Genomic DNA, 18,697 nt, shown 5'->3' on the forward strand with positions numbered 1-18,697 from the left:
CATAAGGGAATGCAGCAGCAGCCTGTCACAACAACAAATATTACTTGATGATAAAATGTCCCAAAAAGTTATTGCGATGAACAATCATATTGTTATTTTTCATACCATTTTCAAATAACATCTTGTTATAACGGCATAATAATGCAAGTTTTCCTTCTAAAAGACTAACAATATGTAGTTTTGTAAAGGATGCAACACTGGAACTGAAAGGTATATTAAATATCTATAATAAAACACAACCAAAAACCAATAAATAAAACTTGGATAAAAATAATATAATTTATAATAATATTTTATATGTATTATTATTATTATTATTATTATTATTATTATTATTATTATTATTATTAATAATAATTTTATTAATATTTTTTTACTTTATAATAATGAAACATACAAACTAATCCAGTTTGTTACTTGAAGCAGTCGGCTCCCCTGTGAGAAACTCCAACAGAAAACCAAAGGAAAGTTCAAGAAGTTCTTCAGGCCTTTCATGACAGGTTTCTTCCATGTATATTTTCAGCATTACTGATCACAGTAGAGATTCATTTGTATCTCAACATGGTAAAGCGCTACCGCTGGGCGTCACTGCAAATGAATTGTTAATGTGTAGAGCAGCATGGCGATGCGGTGTTCAATGGACGCCTCAGACATGTGTGAGGGTGAGAGCACACTCAGTGTCTGTCCATCTGTGTTCGCCCTGCACTCCGCCCGCCACACTGCCTCTTCTAGGAATAGATAACGCTAGCAACGCTAACAAAGCTGAAAAGATCAGAGAATAGATTTCTGATACATAGAGGACAAAAGTTTGGCTTTGCAAATAAATGCAGCACAAACAGTGTTCAAAATAACAGTGTTTGAGTAAAGTTCAAACTGCATAATTAAGCCCCAAATTTAAACATAAAGGAAATTCAGTCACATGCTTTGACTGAACAGTAATAGAAAATAATCCATATCAAAATAGCATTTTTTTTTCTTTACAAACTCAGAAATGTATTGCATATTCTGAAAAATGTTTGAAAATGTAGTTCCTAGGAATCCTAGGAACTAATAGGTAGTTGTGTTAGCAAAGTTTCTGAGAAATGTTTCATGTTTCACATGGAGCTGGCCCAGGATGAACGGGCCAGCTCCCGTTCATCCTGAACGGGAGCTGGCACATCCTCCCGTTCAGCACATCCTGCACATCCTCGGCCTTTCTTGGTTTTCTCAGAAAAAGAATATTTATGTCAAAACAAGGGGATCAAGATTAAAGGAACAGTATGTAGATTTTACAAAACATGTTAGCATCAGAAGTATAAACACGGTTTCCACCGTGCGTATGAAAGAATATCAAGGTATATTTGCTGTTTGAACTATTAAGATAGGCAGTTATAAGAGAGGGTCTCAGGTTTTTATGGATTTTAATTATTCATGGGTGGACGTCGTCCCTGACTGCAGCGAATCCCAGGGTTTCAGTTTTTAGAAGCTGAAGACGGTTGAAGAATTTTTCTGAACTGTTATTGTTTATCCTTACAGCAGGTTCAGTTTACCACATCATTCATATTCAATAAGTGTCCCAGTGCTGTTTAAATAGACATTTAGAAAATGGCTGTGCCAGTTCCAATCCAGATGAAACCCTGCATTTTGTGTACTTTACTGTACTTGACCCATTCATTGCTCGTTGTTCCCTGTGAAAGGCTGAGCTTTGACCCTCTGCTGCAGCTGCACTGGCTCGGGCTGCAGCTGTGCACATGGTTTCTGCTGCTGCACTGAATGCGCCAGCTGCACAGGGCTTCACTCGGCCCGTCATCACGAGAGAGCGAGAGCCAAACCTAATCACTCAGTCAAAACATCTCTGCCTAAATAATGTTTAAAACCTACATAAAGGTCATTATTTTTGTGACAAGCTGACCTGATTTATGGTTCTTTCTCAAAGAATCAAATCAAATAAAATAGAAATGAATCTGAGAAGGATCATTTTGAAAAAAATATACAAAATCTACATACGCATTTGAGCTTAAAAAGCAATAGTCTATTTAAGATAAATGGTATTAGAATTGTCACTTATAAAGATGTACAAATATCAGCAGAAATGTTACTTGAAAAGAGGAAAATTGTGCGAATACCAACAGTGATGAATATGACTTTAGTCCTCTCTGTCTCTTCCTCTACATACACCCTGCTCTCACTGCAGACATATGCAAAAATCATAATCCATGGTTCTGTTAAACAGATCCATCCATCCAATGTCTGTATACCATTTGTCCCTGACTGGTCGTTGGGGGTTAGGGTTATCTCAGGTTGTCATTGGGCGAGAGCCACGGCCCACCTGGTCAGATCTCCAGTCCATCACCACTTCATGCATTAAGACCCCAGGCCTGAATTCTTCCCCAGGTGTTGACATTTTTCAAGACATTCTTGTAATTTTGATTGTTATAACCTACAGATAAAATTTACTTTCTCAGAAAATAGAATATTGCATAATATCCATTCAAAAAGGAGATATCAAGATTCTCAAAAGTATGTTTGTTACTATAAACTAAATACTAGAAGGTCCTAGAGGTTCTGGTCAGGCCTGTTTGCTAGACACTCAGGAACAGTTACACTATTCAATTCAGCTATTAAGTTTATTAAATAAACACTTCATTCAACCTAAAGGGAAGTCAAATGTCATAGTTTCATTTGGACAGCGTTTTTATAGATGCTACGGCTACACTAGCTTGAAAATGTTCATCTGTCCGTGCCTCCAGCTCCAACAACCCCCAGTCTCATTTACTCACAGGAAATGTTTGTCTAAATTAGGCTATCAGGCTCTGCACCAGCCTAATTGGTCAAATTGAGTGTTTAAAATTTAAAATTATTCACAGAAATACTTCACTTAATCAAGTCCTGTGTAATCAGCAACATTCAGATCAGCCAGTAACACAGAAACTCTATAAATCTCTGCCTTTCACTTTCTTCTCTCACTGCGAGTCAATCCATGTGTGACAAATTCTGCTCTCTTAGCAATATTCTTGCAATAATTAGACTGAGTTAGTAAAGCAGTTTGCTTACGAATCGGACTGGAGTTTCCAAAGCTGTTTGATGCAAAGATGTTTCACTCAGAAGACTTTCTGTCTGAGCCTAGAAATAGAAGGTGAAGTTTTTGTTGGACACAATGACAATAAAAGCTTACCTCTTTCTTTCTTATCTTCCAAAGCAAGTATGCCATGAATATGACACGCTTTGTCCTGAGATAAACATATTCAGAGATTACGGTATTGTGTAGTAACCTCACATTTGTATAAAGTATAAATTCCCTTGTCTCCAAGGAAACAAGGCCAAGCCAAGTCAATGTCTTACTTTTTTCTGACAGTGAACATTTGATAATTACTGTTATAAAACACAAAGTGCTGTGAAAAAGTAAAATACAAGAATCCAAGAGATTCTATACAGACAGAAAAAGTCTGTCACTTTTCAGGTAAACTTGTAATGGAAAATGTAAGTGGGCATGATTATGATTTCTCTGTGTTTGTCACAGACTTTATTTCTCAGTATTTTGCCACTGATGATGTGTGATTTTCTTTTTTATGTTTTTTTCCACCCTGTTGCAGGGAAAATGTCCCTGTGGGAACAATAATGAGGTGATACTGGTACTTTCTTTTCACACCAAAATATTTAAGATCTTCAAACAATTTTCTATATCAGACAAACATAAATATAAATATTAACTTCATTTATCTAAGGAAAAAAAGCTAATCGCCTCCTGAATCTAAGTTATATAACTGGCAGTATTTTATATCACTTCATATCACTTTGCTCACTCTTCTTTTCAGAATTGCTTTTGAGCATAAATGGCCTCTTAAAGGGTGTGCCACAACACATTAATCACATTGAAATACAGACTTTGACTAGATCATAAAAACCTGAATGTTTTCCAGGGACTTTTTGATCTTTTCAGAGTTGGACTCAGTGATGTGCCTTGGATCATTCTCCTGGTGCATAACCCATCACAACAAAAACATTTTGCAAAGTATTGTTGCCATAACTTTGCCAAAAAAAAAAAAAAGTCAGAGTGTTGCTAGTACAAACCCATACTCCAAGTACTCTAAGGTATAGTTAGCATTTTATTCAGTCAGTTAATTGAAGCCAAACTGTTCCTGAAGAAAGACCAAACATTGGCTTGTTAGCCTGCTAGCTTGCTAGCTAAAAGACTGCTAGAAGACCTTGTGGTCTTATTTTTCAGAGGTTGTGGGCCATTTCTCATGTGAAGGTGGTTTACCTTCAAGCAACAGGACTTCAGAATAAACCAGCCCAATCTACCATCTTTGTGAAAAAACCGCTAGCATGAAAGAAGAAGCAACAACAAGCTAGTTTCACCGTCTGTCAACCAACCACCACCAGACTGACCAACTCCAGGGTTAATGGTTTCACATATCTCACTTTCCCAACCATCACACAAGTTAAAATATTGTACGAAATACAAATGTAGTAGAGATTAGACAGTCACTACAAGATGTCCACCTGGTTTCTATGACAACAAACATGTCAACAAGAGGTTAGCAGTCCAGGTTAGGTCTATATGTTTGCAGTTAGCAATAGTCAACTCATTAACATTCTTGCTACATTTAGCAACATTTTAGACAAAAAAAAAAATGGCATCGGCCAAAATCGGAATCGGGAGGTCAGGTTTTTAATAGATCGGTAATCGGTGACCGGCCAGAAAACTGCAATTGGTGCACCTCTATTATTGATATTTGTCCACCACCTTGGCTGTACTCAGACCAGAAACAGTTTGATGCAAATCTGCAACACTTGTCTAACAGTGGTAACCAGGAAACAGGCCTAACCACCATGTCTGTCGCTGGTGCTGATGTTCTGTTTCTGAAATGCTGTGTTGAGTTTAAACCACATCTTCCAGAAATTTTCTCTTTTGTCTCACCAATCAATCAGATATTTGAGGATCATCAAAACACTTTTTGGGCGATATAAATCGGGTGTTAGTGTTTTTTGCATCTACAAAGTTTTTGTACTTTTGAACAGCTGTGGTTCTGGTTTGATAATTCTCTATGAATGTTGTTTTTGTCTGATTGCTTTGTCATTAAAATTGAACCACAAACATTGATTTCAACCAGTGTACGTGAGGTCTGTTGCTTCTTTCCATGTTCAACTTGTCTTTGGAGTAATATTAGCAGGCTGGCCACTCCTGGGAAAGTTTATTACTGTCTATGTTCAGCATATATTACATTTTTATTTCAGTTTTCTAAAAAGTGTGGTTTATAAAAGTTGCATCATTTTTTCCCAAAGTATCGGCCTGCTTTGTTCCCTTAGTAAATTAATTCATCATTTTAAAACATAATGTGTGACAAAAAAAGACCATAACCAAAGTAATGTGTGAGGAGGCATTTACTGTTTCACAGCAACAGAATAGTTTAGCTTTTCAACAGAGTGAGAACATAGTGACACCGAAACACATTCAGCTCCAAGGTGATGCATCAGCTGATCCATTCTGAACAGTCTGTCAAAAAATAGTTCAGAATTGCTCGTTATAATTTTTAGTTGCATTAGCTAAAAATTGTAAAATGATGAATCAACTAGTTACATGTCGTTTAAAAGGAGTAAGATCCTAACTACCAACTATATGCATTAAGGTGAGGAAAGTTAAATCCTCCCATCAACGAGTGTTTGCTGCTCATTCCAATGATGAGGCTGGCAACAAGAGCAAGAAGTCCTGCAGGCAGGTACAGGACACAGAGAGCTGGGACTGCAGCTGGGCAGTCCATTCATCACCACCTGTCCTTCAGCACTGTTCTGTCCCGGTAGGCCTGCTGCTCCACCATGGATCAACATGGGACATGTTTGAACAGTTCACCCAAGGCCATGAAAGTTAGTGCAGCAGCAACATAACAGCATCAGGGTCGGCGTATCAAAGGAAATACAGCAGACCTCCAAGAAAAAGACCTGTGATCTATGCAGTGTGTTTTCAGCTTTTATGTTTCCTCTACGGCTTGCTATCCTGTCCACTTCCTCATTAATGGTTTAATGAACTGCTGCCCTTTATTTTGTCTGACTGTCCCTCCTGCATTACATTCAGGTGTAATAAGAAGTCACAGACAGATATCTGTCCATGCTCGCATTAGTGATGATGAAATATAACCTGCTGAGGTCTGGTAGGTTTTGTGTGTGGCTGCTGTGAATATAAGAGGTGTGACGAGACACAGCGGAACAGATCTGGTGATATTAAAATGCTGCACCATAAAGCAGAATGTTGATCCGCTGCTGACTTCGTTTGGTGCAGCAGGAGCACAATAGCAGCTCTGAATGAAAACAGGTGTCGACATCCTGTTGCATCTGTGTTTTGAGACTCTAATTTTTCGACTGAAGATCCTTCGCACTCCACTGAATCTTTTATCTGTCAACCTCTGCAGTATCCACTACAGAGAAGAATCACAGAGGCAGACAGGACAGCTGTGATTTCTGTTCACTATGTGAGAGCAGCACCATGGCTGGACATACAGCTGCAACGATGCTGAAGTATCAATGCAGCTCTGAGCGACGAAAGAGCCTCAATAACAACTTTTCAATAAGTCATCAAACCTGAGCTGGAAAACTCTACAATTGACAGAGGTTCTTTAATACAGTTTGAGATTTATAAAACTTCTATTATAACTTCTATTATATTTATGAAAGCAGACAACGGCAGCTCTGTCACCCCTAACAACATTAAAGACCTATTAAGGGTCATTCATCAGCATTTCTTCAACATAAAATGATGCCGAAAACATAAAGTTTCTTATTTTTCTTGTTTTTGCACAACCTGTGTTTTAATCATGTGGCTGGGCTGTAATTAAACTTGTCACTAAGAACATGGGAGACGGTTAGACTTCATGACAGCTGCAGAGGATTGGAGAAATTGCGCAATCAAAGAAACGGGTGAATTTTTGCCCAAAGACTAAACTAATGTGATGCAAGGCTTTTTAAAAATCATCTTTTTCTTAATAGTCGGTTGAAAATTTACTAACAGCAGAGCTCTACATGTTAGCCTCTAAAACAAAAGAGCCCAATTTTCACCAGTAATACACAGTGTAAACATGCCATGCAAAGTTGCTATGACAACCAATAAAAGCCATATAAAACCTGGTTGTTGTTTTTTTTTTTTTTTTTTTTTCTGGAAACAAAAGGAATCCCAAAGGTTTTGGATTCAAACTGATTCTACATCCAATTTTACAGCAAGTCATTGTGGAACAATTGACAATCTTTGGAGCATATCCCTACACTTCCATTAAGCTGCAATGTTTTCCATTGCACTCCAAGTTAAAAAAAATAAATAAATGATTAGTAACATGGAACGCACACAGTAAGGACAGTCTTAACCTTGGCTCTCCTTTGGTTGGACTTTGAGGGCTTCTCCTCTTCCAGTCTTTCAAAAAACCATTTACTTTGAGATCAGCTCAGATAGATTTCAACCAGGAGCCATACATCAACAGGGCATGTTTTTCGATAACATTATTGAACTCTCTCTAACTTGATAAGAAATGAGGCTGTGTCTCTCGGTTGACTGTGAACATACAGAGGCCTCACGCCGATCCTATCAAACACGGTTAGCCGTGTTGTTTTAATCAAGTTTCAAGAGAACTTGTGTGTGGGCTTCTTCACTGCGTCTTTGTGTGCATGCCGATCTAAATGTGGCCCCGTCCACACAGAGGCTTTTATAGTAGTCGGAGGTTTGCTAAACAGGACGGCCTCGTAAAACAGCCTTGTAAAAAGCTCATCTGCTGCCCACCATCTGTAAACACAGGTAGTAAGATATAGTGTGCAGACAGACAACTCTACATGTGGAGAGCATAAAAGCCTGCAAAGGGTCAGTGTGTGTGTGTGTGCCTTTCAGAAAATCTTTAATGAGTTTTTTTTTTTTTTTTTTTTTGGGGTGGGGGGGCATACCTTGAGGTTGTTTTTTATAAACTTTACACTACTTCACTAAAAGTTAAGTCATTTTTTGATTACATTTTAAGACAATGTGTGTATGTTTATATAGTGTAGGTAAAAATCCTTTAATTCTGAGATGTTCATCTTATGCCTTCAAATACAAAATTAGTGCTTAGTATGCAGTTTATGTGATCACACAAACCATCATGTTCAACTTTAAACAATGACCTAAAGATGAATAAAAATTTAAATGGATGCTATAAAAGGCATGTAGTTTAATCCATTAATGTTTTTTTTTTTTTTTTTTTTTTTACAAAATCAATAATCATTGACAATGGTTTTATACAGTTCTTTACAAAAGTGTTCCTAATTGTTTAACTTTTTCATGTCAGACTGAAATACCTTTTATTGCCATTTTGGACAAACCAATGTTAAAGTAATACCAGGCTTAACGCATTTAAGTTTTTTATTTTTATCTCAAAAAGTGAACAGATCATATCATTGCCCTTCCACACCACAATTATCTCCTGTGTTGGTCTCATGCATAGAAAAGCAATAAATCACATGGCTGTTTATGGATCTAACACCACAAAATATAAAAAAGTAAAAGGGATGTAAACATTTTCACACACTATTTGAGAAAAAAGATTTAAGGTTTCAATCTTAGCAAATAAACACTTAAAAAGAAAGAACGTACAAAGATCCAAATAAATAAATGAACAAGTCAACATGTATTTTTCCCCAGTTTTTAGAATAATTATCTGAAAGGAAAGCCACTGAGCTGCGGCGTGAACGAGGCTGTGGAATGAAGACATGTGGCTCCAGGAGCACAGCTGATTGAATCTGCAGACTGAGATGGATGACGGGTATCTGCAGCTTTGTTCCATGATTTAGCGCTGTGACCGAATAGGCCGTCTCACCCCGCCCTGGTGGCGCTTCTCTCACATTTCTTGCAACAATCCTTAACAGATGTTTGCAGGGTCTTGGAGAAATCAGGCAACAGGGCCCTGGAATGTCATGTGTGATGCTATTTGTAAGTACCTCCTAAGTACTGGGGGACGAGGGTGGGGGCTGAACTAGTATAGCATTTTGCCTAGAAGGCAGGAAAGACTGGGAATAAATAAAGTGTTTTTTTACATTGAGACATGTAAAAAAATAACTTCCAAGAGAAAATGACAGTGAACACCTTGCAGTCATGAGGTTAAGTACCACAGCACGCACAAATAACTACAATCCACAAACACTTGAGACGGTTGCTAAACACCAAATATACCTTAAATGCAATATTATGCACAGTGTAAACTGTCTTTGTGCTACCACATGGGCTAACAGCAGTAGTCCATACAGAGAGCTCATCTCTGCTCTTGTGTGTTCAGCCAATCAGCACCAAGGTCAAAGAAAGGCACTCCTGGATTGGATGCTTTGCAAATGCCAGCTAATAGTGTTAAGTAATGTTGCAGCTCGGTATTTTGTCTCAAACATTTTCCACTCTGGGGGAAAAAAGTAAGCAAATAGGTCAATCCATAAAAACTGATTTGTAGACAAGGTGGGCTGCTCTGTAGGGTGTCCATGATACCAGTCATACAACTGGCCTGTTGGATGCACCTTTACCAGGTTTTAGACTTTTTGAGACTATTGTGAATGGAGTTTAAGACCTAAATCTCCACAGAAATGCACAAACTTTGCCCAGCCAACTGGTGCTAATTTTGCACTTACCCATGACAGATGTTGCTAGGTAACATCTGTCATCAGTACTTGTAGCCCTTGTAACTGTCAAGGGTATGTTGCTCAGTAACATACCCTTGTTAGTTAGTTAGCTAACAAGGCTAATATCTCTGAATCTTTTGAGATACTAGGTTGCTAGCCAACAATGGTAGCTAGCAAGAGTATATTGGCAGTGAATTACCAGTAGCCTTAACTGTCTCAAGTCAGAACTCAATGAAGAACTCAATCCAAAGGCTAGCCTGACAGAAAAGTCCATAGATATGGTAGATTAAATAATTCTGTTAAGACAAAATGTAAGACCTGTGATTAACATATTAAATGCTAACTTTAAAATTATATATTTAAAATTAATTTAAGACATTTTAAGGCCTTAATTTTAGATACATAAATGTAAGACTTCTTAAGGATCCGACGACGACATGTTTGCTGATGTTCATGCCCACATTGGATATACATTTTTGTGAACCAGACAATCTGATGTAGTGATAGGTGGTTAAAAAAAACAAAAATAAAAAAACCACAACAGTTGAGAAAATGTAGGTCAGCTGGAACAGATGCTATTGCAGCATCCCACCGGGATATTGCAATAGCATACAGCAAAATATCATGCAGCCGTAGTTCAAATTAATAATCTTAAGATTAAATGGGAAGAGTGATACACTGCCCAACATGAAACAGTCCACTAACATAAGATTTTATGTATTATCAAATTATGACTTTTTACATAACGTAAGAAATGTTTTTTTTTTCCCTGACAAGGCTGTATATATGGAAACAATATATATATATATATTTATAAAGTTTTTATATATTTTGTTTGAAACTTGTGTTTAATGTATGACACAACAAAACCAGACACAAGATCCTTAGTAAATTTATCTAAAATGAATCCTATAACTTGGGTTACCCCAGTGGCTGGGGGTTTGCCACCGATGTAGGAACTTAGATGCATCAGGCTTTCTGTAATGATTGCTGGGCTTGGGTCCAGAGAAATGACACCCCCAAATAACTTTTAGAAACCTGAATGGATGAGAGCCTTGTGGAATGGCAGAAACTTACAGATTCATATGTCATGATGAAGGCAGGGGGATAAAAAAAAAAAAAGACCAGAATTTATAAGCACCATTCTGCCACGCGGCAGACTGAAAAACCCAATGAGCTGCGGGGCTGATTGCTGACTACATTAAGCCTCTTAGGCAGGATGCTGATGAATCTACTCGTTGAAACGTTAAGGTAATAGTCTTGACATAGCAAAGACATAACTCACTGACTGTACCTGAAAATTCCTGCCGAACGAGAGCAATTCCAAGCAGCAGCAGGTCCAATATGAAAGAGGACTTTGCTTTTATTACCATCATCATTACTGTATATCATTTCTGAATGTACAGCCATTTGGTTTCATTTAAATGTAAATCTGGGCACTGAACTGCGCATGTTGTCCCCCCCCATCTATGGCAGCCCGACTATGATGATTCATTCTTGAATCTGCAGGCAGAATAAAAGACCCCCTTTGCTTTCTCTCAAGGAAAATAACAGATTTGACCTTTGTCTGTTTCACTGAAAGCCCTGTGAGCAGCAAAATAAAAAAAACCTTGAGATATATATATATATATATATATATATATATATATATATATATATATATATATATATATATTTGTTTTCTTTTTTTTTTTGCAAGGAAAGTAAAAGTAGCCACATTTTGTCATTTCTGACAATTAAAAAAAATGTTTTTGTTTTTTTTTACTTTAAGAAGGAGGAAAGAGACATTGGGTTTGCGTGGCCGGGTCAGGGGCAAAGCAGGGACACAACGGAGGAGAACGCCATGGCAGGTCAGGCAGTGATGGTTATTTGAGCAACGTTTGACAAAAGTACACATCAGGAGTGGGGAAGATGCTGTATGCTAGGGATGCACTCATAAATCGGCCCCAATTTCCTTAATTTCAGGGAATCGGCAATGAGCATAAATTTGCATGTCAAACCGGAGATGAACTGATCTGATATTGGTATCTGTATCGGTTCCGATATTGGGAAAAAAAAATAAAAATCCAGATTGGGTATTGGTCGATGTCATGAATTAGCTTGCATTATATTTACAATTTCTCATTCTGAACCATCTGAAAGAAAGTTTATTGCAGTTTATTTTTACATGTTTAACCACGGTAATCAATAAAGCCAATTATTTACATTAGCTGATTTACTCCTAGTTACACTAACTGAACAAATTAAAGTTCTGTTTTCACATATTTTGACCAAGCTTGTGAAGCTATTGGTGTATTTATGTGTGCTGTGCTTGTGCAGAATTATCAAATACATTTTTAATTAAGCACATTTATGTCAGTATTTAAAAAAAAACAAAAAAAAAAACGTCTTAAGTCAATTCAGCTGTTTTTCTGTAACAGATTGGTTGATGCATCGGTTGAAACATCAGCATTGAACAAAATCGGAATCTGCAGGGCAGGATTTTTATAAATGGGAAATTGGCTAGAAAACTGCGGCCGGAGCACCAATAACTGCTGAAGTTTATCAAATGAAGTGACACACATTCCAAGATGTAAGCAAATGCTACCATATTCAAATCTCACAAAATATATTGTGTTCGTAATCATTAGCACAACTTCCTGAGTAACTAATAAATGAACTGGATGACTTCAACACTCAAACTTGAATTAATCCCCTTGATTACTGCTCTTCTTATTCTACACAGAACCCACACGGCTGCTAAATCACACAGCACATAAATTAATCATCAAGCCCTAAATAAATGCACCTGCATGACAAGTGAAATCAACAAGAGCTTCATCGGGATTCAGGTTTCAAGAGATGTTACCAAAATACTCCCACAACCTCTGAGCATGTTCTGTTAGAGGGTCTTTACAAACAAAATCCGATTCCTTTATCAAAAGAGAGTCACGGCAGGGCTAAGAAAGATGTGCGTGTTCAGATAACCCCCCGCGTGTTTCATCACAGCTGAGAGACATGAGGAGAGCTTTTTAAAGTGGCCCCCCTGGGGCGCACTATTCATGTGTTGCGCATGAAGGAGCCCTCATTCGTGACCCTTCGCGTAAGTCTCGTTTCAAGCCACCGGGGGCCCCGCTAACTTCGGCCATTGATCGTCGGGAGCTGAAGTCCTGCTGTGTGCGAGCTGGAGCTGTCAGGTCCTGCTGCAGCAGCTGGACTACTGGCTGGACTCTGGTTGGTAGAGAGTGGGAATGACGCGAGTCGTGACATTTGTTTGGCCTTGTGTGACTGATGTCACATAGGAAGGAATGGTAAAACAAACGGTGTCACATGGTCCTGGACATGGAAAATTCCAGGTTAGTTTTTCAAAGCCAGTTTTTTTTTTTTTTTTTTTTTTTTTTCTTTTTGAGAATTTAGGATTCTAAATTTGGAAGTTTAGAATTTTGTTGCCTGAAAATTTTTGAAGCATTCTCAGACTGATCATAACCTCTGTATGACATAATATGAACTGTTACTTCAAGTTTCATCCTGGCCTTTATTTACTCCTGCTGCCCCAGCAGACGGATCACCAGGTGCTACAGCTCATCCCTAAGCCTGTTCCAGTAAGCAATTAATTGTATGACTATAAAATGACCTCAATAATTTTCATTCTGATTATATTTTTTGAAGGGTAATTTTGTTTACAGACACATAATTTATTTATGCTGTCAGTTGCAAGTATCTGATCTCATCTCAGTTTTCTTTATTGCTTTTGGTTGTATTTTACGGATATTTACAATGTCTTCCATTTCCAGTGTGGAATGTTTTGTACTAAATTAAAGTGTATTAGTCTTTGAGAGGGCAAATTTGGGACAATTTATCATCCAGCAAAATGTATTACTATGACAGACCTAGCATCCACCAGTTCCTTTGTTTCATTTTGCTAATACATAGAAATAGAAAACATATGCAGCTGTGAATTTTATAAACATGGATGCAAATAAAAAAAACTGTTTTAATCTAAAATATTGTTTGTGGAACCGAAAAAACCTTGTCAGGCAAAAATGTTCAATATGCTTTTCCTACATTTGCATTATATTTAGCTGCTGCAAAATACAGACAACTTCTCTCAAATATGCAAGAATTCAAAATTCAAATCAAACTCGCTTAGCTACTAACGCTTTCTGAACTACTGAGAAAAAGATAAAAGAAAATTAAACTACTAAAGGTACAAACAGTTAAATTAGATAAAAATAGGACCAATAAAATGATTCAATGATGTCACAGTTCAGTAAAAATTGTGAATATTGAGTGTGTTAATTAGTGTTGCTCTAATTACAGATGTGTTTAAACCAAAATAATCTGTGTAGTCCTCACAAAAGCACACCAGAAATATGGACTGAATAAAATATTAAATAACCCATTCAATGATCTATAGTAATATAACGCTCCAGTATGAATATTTATGCTTTAAGACCAAAGATAGTGCTAGCTAATTTAAGAATTAGTTTAGACAAAATGGCAAACTTGTGTACTATGTGCTTCCAACACTATTTGACAATGTGTAATACAGAACTTTACTTTGAGGGTTAGGGATAGAGTTAACCCTTTAGAGATAAATATATTAATAGAAGACTTCCAAAAGTAGCACAAAATCTGCTCAGTAGACCAGCTCAACATATGTTTGGTGTTTGATTCTAGCAGAGTTTGAAACTAACAGTTGCAGTATATGTTTTACTTTACTTTTAAAGTATTTTTACATTCTTGCTGTTCTTATCATTGCTTAATTTGTCACACTTTACTGGGTTGTAAAACACTTTGGTCAAAGTCTGTTTCTATAAACTGGCATATTCTCTTTAGCTGCCTGAACTTCTGCACTATTTCCTTCACCATGGTTACTGGCTGGTGTCAGCCTTTTTTTATTCATCCTAATCAGTATAAATGATAAGTCACATTTAGTCTTCTTTATTTATACATGAATACCAACATAGCCAAATGATTGAATGCTAATTAAAATGAAAACAGTTTCATGCAACCAAGCACTAACGGGTTACGTTTTGTGGCATGGCTTCCTTCTGGAGGTGCATTCACTGACAAATCCGACATGTGAAACACTGTCAAATTGAATGTGAAGAAGGCAGTGAACACACCATCTGGCCTGAGTTCTCTGGAGCCACAACTTATTGATCTCTATTCCCTTCTATGAGCTTTTTTGATGAAGACTCCTTTGGTATCAAGAGTCAGAGAATGACAGGAGTTCTAAGTACAGCTTATCGATGCAGCTCGCCTTGAAGTGCTTTTTTTGTTTTCTGGTGTTTCAATTTCAACCGCCACCATTAGTGGAAAAAACTAGACTTTACCATTCTGGTCAGAAGATGTATGAGAATTAAAAAAAGAAAGAAAATCTGTAGAAGAATGAAAATTGGTTTAGTGGAATGGCAAACCAGGGTTTCATATGAGCCTTTTCACAAGGAGTTGAAAGAGGCGCTTCTTAAACTATGGGTCATCATTTACAAGGGTCATCGTAGTCCAGGTGATGACTGCTGATGACCTTCAAGGTATCTTGATGCTGACCACTTCTGCTCCTTTGATTATTCCTTTTATTCAGATTTTCCTGTCTTAAAGGCTCCTTTGCCTCACAAAAACTCTGAGCATTTTAATAGTTTCAATATCATCAGGCGTAGCTCCATAATTTCATTTCCACCATAGAATTCAGAATGAGAAAATGAAACACACCCTGTAGGATCCCTCCATTCATCAAGAATCTCACATATGGCAACAAAAACACAAAGAAGCTGTTTTCACTTCATTCCTTTATGCCCCTGCTGTGCAAAGTACTAAATAACAAATATGTTTTACCTGCAAAAACGCTTTAATTTGATATTCATTAGGTCTGATTAGTGGAAGCAGGAAACTATTTTCTTCCACGCAGGTTTCTCTTTTCAAGTTCTACAGATATACAGCAGCAGCAGCAGCAGCAGCTGGGCCGTGGCATTCCAGGAAATAAATATAAAGTTAGATAAGAATTTAAGGGATGCAGTTCCAAATGTTCTTTTCATTTTGTTTATTTGTTTGGAAAATTGAAGAGAGCATGTCCCCTGGAGATGAAATTATTCATCGGATTAACGATGATGAATCGATTATTGAAATAATCATCAACTAATTCAGTAGCTGATCAATCGTTAGCTCAGGTATGAAGCCACAAAAAGGCTATTTGATGAAAGAACAAAGACTCAGGGCAGAAAAGCCAAAACTGTGCAGAAAGTATATGCATTTTGCATTCAGCATAAAAAAATCATCTTTTTGTCTGTAAATATGTTCTAGTCAGTTTTTTATTCACCTGGATCAAATTCTACAAAAGCAATAGCTATAATTAAGCACATTTTGCTATTCAAATTTTAATAGGTAAATCAGAAAAATAAAAAGATAGGCAGATTATCCCTACACTGATTTGTTGAGAAGACAAGCAGAAATGACCTTTTCACATGTTGATGTTAGGAGTACTTTTTAGATGTGTCCTCTGCTCCAATAATCAAAGTGAAGCTGTTACTGCATTTCAGGCCATTTTTTTAGCCGATTAATTGTCAGAATTATTCATTACTAAAATAATCGTTAGTTGCAGCCTTACGATCCGCTTTTAATGCAGGTGATGAGATGCAAACTTGGAAAAAACAACATGAAACTTTTGTAAAGATAATGAAAACCCTTTTTTTCTGCCGTTAGAAATCTGGATAAAACCTGAAAACGTTTCTGTTCTGTCGGAGTTTAAACACATTCCATGTTCAATCAATGTGTGGTACCTTTTTTTATTTTTTGGAATCAGTGTTTGCCATGTTCCCAGAAAGAAAACTGGAAACCTGCATCTGCCAGCATAAGCCCACAAACCTTATTTTAAATTAAAAAATCTGCAGAAACGTCGGGTTTATCTGGATCAAGCAGTTATTATGGGCTTAGTCTCTGATTGTCGTTGCACAGCAGGAGGTGACAGCATGGCAGAACGATAAAAGCCACTCGATCCAACAGACTCCACATGTACAATGAAAAGGCGGGCGCTCTCCCTCTGTACGCTGCAACCTAAATACATCACAACAGCCAGTCCAACTTCATGAAGCAACTTTTCGGAGTGTTCATCCACAGAAGAAGCATCTCTGACAAACACCATGACTTCACCCTGTCGTCCTCTACAGCAGCACACAGAACGGGCCGGAGAGTCAGCAGCACGTAATACAGATGTGTAGGAGGCAGATTGGGGAATTTTACAGTCAGTACATCGGGAACAAAGAACCAAGAAGGTTTTGTTGTCGTTCTGCTCACAGAATTACAGGAAATGTATTTTGGTTTTATCTCAGTGCAGCAGCTTAGAGTCACTGAACACTCGGCTGTTTTGGTCTAAATCAGAAATGTTAGAGTCTTTTCTCTTTTTTTTGTTTGAATGAAAAATGCAGCAACACGGTGTGTAGAGGAACTGAGCTTCACCACCTTTAGTGTGAACCAACATGCAGATCGTTTGCAAAAAGGTTTCATTTTATATCTGCAGCAAGCGCTCTTTAAAGGAACAACTGAAGGTGCATCTTGATCACATATTGTATGGTTTTTGCTGTATATATCTATCTTTCTAAAAAGAGGCACTTTTTTTCTAGACATATTTTTTGTGTTTTTTAAACGCACCATGCCTGTTGCACAGGCGTGCCTGCATCAGCGGCCGATCTCCTCCACGCAGCGTGCTCTCGATCTGATGGATTTATTTCAGAACAAGTGAAACAGGAGAATCAGCAGCGACCCCAGTGACAAACAAGCAGTTCCAGCGGCTGAAAGCGGAAGTTTTTAGCTTTCTGATTCAATAAGCTGCGCATCCTATGGGGGGATCAGGACGAACTACTGCAGCGCAAAGCAAAAGCAAAAAAAAAACAAAAAAACAAAAACAAAAAAAAAACTCCAGAGGATGAATGAAAACGCACTCTGGTGGGTGCGTGTGCTCTTTGGAGTATTTACAACACCCCCGGATCAATAACGTAACGTTTTCATTCAGGCGACAAGTGGTGCGCAACCAAGAGGGTTGGCACGCAGAAAACAGTCAGTGAGCGCAAAGTAACCATGCGTGCTTCATGGAGAGGAAGCTCCTACCTTTGGAGGTGACTGATGCCGGCCAGTAAAACCCACACAGGAGGCCCACGGCGAAGAGAAAGCGTCCTTTTGTCCGCGCATCCATAGCTCCCCACTGATGCGCTATAGAGGTGACGGCTCTCCGGATCCCTCGCGTCTCCCTTCGCCTCCTCCTACTGCCGCTGCCGCTCCGGATTCCTCACGTAAAGCGGGCACAGAGGCAGTGTGACGGGCTGGCAGCAGAAAAACAATCAGGGGGACAAGTGGACGGCTGGCGGACTGGGCTGCCGGTCGAGGGGGAACAAGCATCTTCACTCCACTTTCGCCGTGCGTGCAGTGTGCGCGCAGCGGGAGAGACGTGCGCTCTCTGTTTACTCCCCCCTTTCAAAGCATCATCAGCACCGGAGCCTGCTGCGCTCCGACCAATGGCAGCGGGAGGAGGAGAGGTGGGCTCCGATCGCTCCAACACCTCTTCTTCTTCTTCTTCTTACTGTAATGCAGCAGGCAGAGGTCCGCCGTTACGGTCAGGCAAAGAACAAAACACAACAGCTGACTTCACTGGAAGTTGCTTGATTAAAAAAATAAATAAATCAGAACTCAGAGGAGGAGATTCCCATAATCTGAACTTGACCGGGTTGGTTCTAACCGGAGTCGAACCAAGGCAGCTGCTGTTTAGGGTTCAGAGGTCAGCAGTAGCACTTGGTTTTTAAAGCAGAACAGAGATTCTGCTACTTTTAACTCCTAAAAGTTTTCTATATGTGTTGAATAATAGAAAACTATTTGTGTTCTGCTGCTTTGTGTCAATTAACAATTCCTAAGCTGGAAGCAAGTTTGGTAAGAGGGGAAACGATGATTTCTACATAAAAATAAAGGAGTAATTCCTTCTTATTAAATTAACAAAGACAGATCACACCCTGGCTTGATTACTGCCTGAAATATGGGATTGAGAAATACATCAGTGGAGCCTTTTGGACTCTGAAAAAGGGAAGAAAAACACAGAATGGGTGACAAAGTTAATCTGGAAAGAGTCACAAAGTCATAAGGC

The 18,697-nt window shown here is 38.3% G+C and overlaps 1 protein-coding gene across 1 annotated transcript in view; it reads right to left on the minus strand.

The window, feature by feature from the left end:
• LOC106924426 (netrin receptor UNC5D-like) overlaps positions 1–18,279 on the minus strand; it is a 95,652-nt gene extending 77,373 nt beyond the window's left edge. The window contains exon 1 of the mRNA XM_088008466.1: positions 17,674–18,279. Coding sequence (XP_087864592.1) covers positions 17,674–17,758 — 85 coding nt within the window. The 5' untranslated portion in view covers positions 17,759–18,279. The remainder of the gene's footprint in view (positions 1–17,673) is intronic.
• Positions 18,280–18,697: the final 418 nt, after the last annotated feature.

The sequence above is a fragment of the Poecilia mexicana genome, unplaced genomic scaffold, assembly GCF_051168715.1.
Source record: "Poecilia mexicana isolate PSO_F unplaced genomic scaffold, ASM5116871v1 scaffold_9, whole genome shotgun sequence".
In the NCBI taxonomy this organism is placed as follows: Eukaryota; Metazoa; Chordata; class Actinopteri; order Cyprinodontiformes; family Poeciliidae; genus Poecilia; species Poecilia mexicana.